We start from the raw sequence: 4,571 nt of genomic DNA on the forward strand, positions 1-4,571 counted from the left end.
GTACGCACTCGTAAAGGATGACGGCATTCTTTTCACGCCTGTATTTTAGGGACTCTATCTCTGATTGCAGTTGCATGGCTAGAATCTGTGATGTTTTAGCCGCACCGGTAATAATCCTTAATGCCTTATTTTGAACTAAATAAAGACGCTTCAGCACTGAATCGGTAGCTGTAACCATGATTCTGGAGTCATATTCCAGGACTGATCTTATTTATGACGTATAAGCATGTCTTAAAACCTCAGCGGTTGATTCCCATTTTATGGCTGCGATTCGTTTCATTAGTCGCAGACTTGATTCACCTTTATCTGCAACATGCTTACCCCTTCATGAGTCCTGCTATGAGCCTGATTATCAAAATTTACTCGGAGCTCATGCTGTTTTGTAGAAAGGGTAAATAGTTGGAATACTGTCTTTTACGTGTTAATAATCATTTCATTTTCTTCTGCCCAGCTCCTCAGAACCTTTGAGGTATCGTTGACCCACTTTTCAAGATCACCGATTTTACTGCTGGTCCCCAGATCATTGAGTCTTCAGCATACAGTAACGCTTCTGTATCAGGTGACTTTTCCATCAACGTATCTATGACGTCATTAATAATAATATTAAATACCATTGGACTCAGTACTGCTCCTTGGGGGAGTTCCTGTTTTACTTGCCTGAATTATGATGTATTTGCCCTGTACCGCACATAAATTTGCCGTTGGGAAAGGAATGGTTTGATCCAGCCCATCAATTTTCCCAAGAGCTAATTTGTGTATTAGCTTATCTCTCCATACTCGTTCAAATTCTGATCTAAAATCAATGAAGACAGCTAGCGTACTTTGATATTTATGATCCTTTTATCTATTATCCTTAATTGCCTGGAAAAAACAACCTATATTCTCTATAGTATCTCTATACTTCATGAATACTGCTGTACGTTGTGATGGCACATTTGATTATTTGGTCCTTCAGTTGCTTGTATATGTGGTCTATGTTACCGTTGAGAAATTGCTTAGTGATTTCCACATCAGACTGTCGTTTGTAATTCTCCCATTTGGCTTTTTTGAAATTCCATCTTGGAAAGCTTGGTTCTCTTAGTCCACACAGATGACTTTCGCCAAACGCATATATGTGTCCATAAAGCTCAAAAGGTTAAATATGGCGTTTCTGTTTCTACTGCATATAATCCTGCGTTCAAAGAAAAACTATATCGGAGACCTTTTTCAAGATAACTTTGTTTCTCAGATTTCTTTACGCTATGTGACTGCACTTAATCTTCCACCCAGATTGGCAACATTTGAAGTATCGAGATAAACTTCATAGCATTCCTCAAATTCCAGCCACTTCTGATAAATTTTCTTTTTTATCACCTCTTATGCAAGGATATGAGGTAAGGGGAAACCCAACATCTCTGACTTAGATTACCTTATAAGGATGGTAGTTTGTTAAGAATGGTTGATGAAAATGAGGTGCTAGTTTTGCACTCTTCAGATTAAGAAAATATGGGGACACCTACTATATTGTTAAGATTGAGGGTATTACCCGACACAAACCTTGTAATGGGACTATAAATATATGGATGGATCCTTAATGGAAAGAGGCTCTGGAGCAGGTATATGGAAGATGGACAGACCTGGAGAGGGCATCTCCATATCACTAATGTTGTAAATTCTGGTATGGCAAAATGGACGATTAAATTCTTTGCACCTTTTAAGTCAGGAAGTACTGATGGGATTTTCCGGGCCTTAGTATAAATAAGGTCTTCTCACTAGTCACTTTAATAAGTATTAAACCATGTCTTTTAGTTTTATTAATGGTCAGTTTGATACTTAGCCACATACCAAAAAGTTGGAAAGTGTCAAAAGTGTGTTATAAACCTAAACCAAGGAAGGTATCTTATGAAAACCCCAAGACTTATAGGTTTATATATCTAACATCTTTTTTTATGAAGGTTCTGGAAAAAGTTATTGACAGACACATTAGGGACACTACGCTAGTGGAGAGAGTGTTACATGGCACGCAATTCACTTACCAATCTGGAAAAGCTGGATGCCTTACATCATCTGGTCTCCAAAATTGAGACTCTGTCTATGAGGAAATTACGACAGGTAACTTCATTGATATCGAAGGTGCCTTTGACAACATCCCTTATAAAACTATGTTGAGAGCCCTTGAAAGGTGAGGGGTGGGTATTGTAATCAGACTTCCATATCTGAATGGTAATCGAATTCACTTCTGTAGTAAGGTTAAACAATTTGATGAAACTTTCGATTGCAAACTGAAGTGGCAACACTATGTTGAAAGGATAAAGGCACTAAGGTGTCTCTGGGCATGTCGGGGAGCTGTAAATAGATCCTGGGACTTGATGGTTTATTGGTTGTACACAGCAGCAATAATACCTATTGTCCTGTATGCTGCTATAGTCTGGTTGCATAAGGCTATGGCCAGTAAATTCCAGTCTTGCTTGGAAAACTTCAAAGACTGGTAAGCCTTAGGATGATTGGTGTCATGAGCACCACTCCAACAGCAGTGATGGAAGTTCTTTTGAATCCAATACTGCTGCATATAGAGATTGACTGTCAGTCCCTTAGATTACCTTATAAGGATGGTAGGAAGGATAGAGCAGGTTTATGGAAGATGGACAGACCTGGAGAGGGCATCTCCATATCGCTAAGAAGGCACACATTGGTCTTTCAGGCTGAGCAATCAATGTCTGTGTCCAAAACCTAATAAAAGAAGGTATGAGAGACAGCCTCATCATGATTTTTACTGATAGCCAGGCAGCCATTTATATGCTGAGTAATTATGTAACCCACTCTAAATTGGTGGAAGAGTGCAAGACTCTCTGAATCTGAACTCTCTTTCCTTATTCAACAAGGTGCATGTTGAATGGATGCCTGGTCACATAGGCATTAAAGGCAATGAGAGGTCAGATTGCCTTGCTAGAAAGGGATCTGAAAATGTTCCCTTTACACCCAATCCCATATGCAGGATTAGTCCCAGCTATGCAAAGATTGCTGAGGGCAAGGTTGAACTATCCTGGAGGAACGCCAGGAGGCAAGAGCAGTCAAAAATATTCCGGCAAGGATCCGGCAAAATATTCTACAGCAAAAAGGACTACACTTCTTGTGGATTTGCAGGTTCTACAGAGAGGATGATGAGACTACCTATCAAATCATATGCAAATATGATGTACTGGCAAGGAGACAATTCCTCACTTTTGGACAAGATTGTATCATTGATCCCAAGCTTTGTGAAACGGTTGATCTGTATACGATATCCAAATTTGCAGAGGCATCTGGCCTGGTTTGAACAGAGTACAGGACAGTATACAATAGGTCCTAAGTGGCCATGGTGCACACGTGCATAAGAATTATTTGATAGTAATAACGAGAATGAATGAAAACAAGCACATATGATCCTTCAACTATACCCTCAGTGAAACACCACCACATCCAGCCAACTCGTACCTCATGGCACAAACCAATTCTGCTGATGTTCTGTACTCCTTATTGGGACTAATGAACAATCACTAACTGAGGAAATTATTGATAAACAGTTCGTGGAGCAACTCACTGCACACACTTGAACTTCAATCTTTACATCCCTGGCACACACCCAAATGCCGACTTAGATAAAAATGGTAGGTGAGGGAAGATAACAACAACCATGGAACAACCATAAAAGATAGTTATAATCATAGAATAGCAACAATCATAGCTAAAACTAAAGCTGCAAACCACCATTTCACACAGGACATCCTTCTAGGCTCCATTTTCAAAGAAGAGAATACTGTAGCAATACTGCTACTATCTACTAGTCAATATCTGGTACTACCAGCTGGAAAACAGCAAGAAAGGTATGGTTCAATTAAAAAAAAAAATTAAAAAGTTTAATAAACTACACTTTATGATGGTCCAGTAGTATAAAAAAAAGTTTACCATAGCTTAGAAACAAATAAATTCACAGATTTATTGCAACGTTTTAAAAACCGGGCCAAGGGAAAAGTAACCCACATTAACAATATTATTAAGAACTATAAAGCTATGAATGATTTTATTTGTTCCACAAATTTGTATTAGGGGAAATAAGTATACTAAAAAAATGCCAAAAAGGTACCTCTGCTGGACAAGCGGCAGCAATTATTTTATCCATAAATAAAATACAATGAATAATTGGCAACTCCAGGAAAATTGGCATCAATCAATAAAAAACATTTATTTTATAAGCAAAGATTAATTCAATATAATTTTCAATTACATCATAAAGAAAAAAATTTATTTTACACAAGCAATTTCAGTTTCACATTTCATAGTTCAAGTAAAATAAATTAATCAATAAACATCTGTTATACAATAAAAAAAAATTCATGGCATGCAGATTTAATCATATACCATTAATATAAAAATATTTTTAATTGTTTGGTAAGTCTCCAGAAAAAAATACCATAGCGCTGTTCAAATTGCATTTTAACAGTTCAAATTCCTAAAAAAAAAAAAAAAAAAATAATAAATAAATAAATAAACAAGTGTATATGTACACACGCACGCACACGCACACGCACAAGCACACGCGCGCGCGCGCGCGC

General features: G+C 37.6%; 1 protein-coding gene across 1 annotated transcript in view; it reads right to left on the reverse strand.

Moving 5' to 3' along the window:
- Positions 1-4,186: 4,186 nt before the first annotated feature.
- Positions 4,187-4,571, reverse strand: part of LOC106690192 (WASH complex subunit 4) — a 79,649-nt gene continuing 79,264 nt past the window's right edge. The window contains exon 7 of the mRNA XM_067050260.1: positions 4,187-4,468. Within this exon, the coding sequence (XP_066906361.1) occupies positions 4,397-4,468 (72 nt within the window). The 3' untranslated portion in view covers positions 4,187-4,396. The remainder of the gene's footprint in view (positions 4,469-4,571) is intronic.

Source organism: Halyomorpha halys, unplaced genomic scaffold (genome assembly GCF_000696795.3).
Source record: "Halyomorpha halys isolate HHAL.00 unplaced genomic scaffold, Hhal_1.1 Scaffold1608.1, whole genome shotgun sequence".
Lineage (NCBI taxonomy): Eukaryota > Metazoa > Arthropoda > Insecta > Hemiptera > Pentatomidae > Halyomorpha > Halyomorpha halys.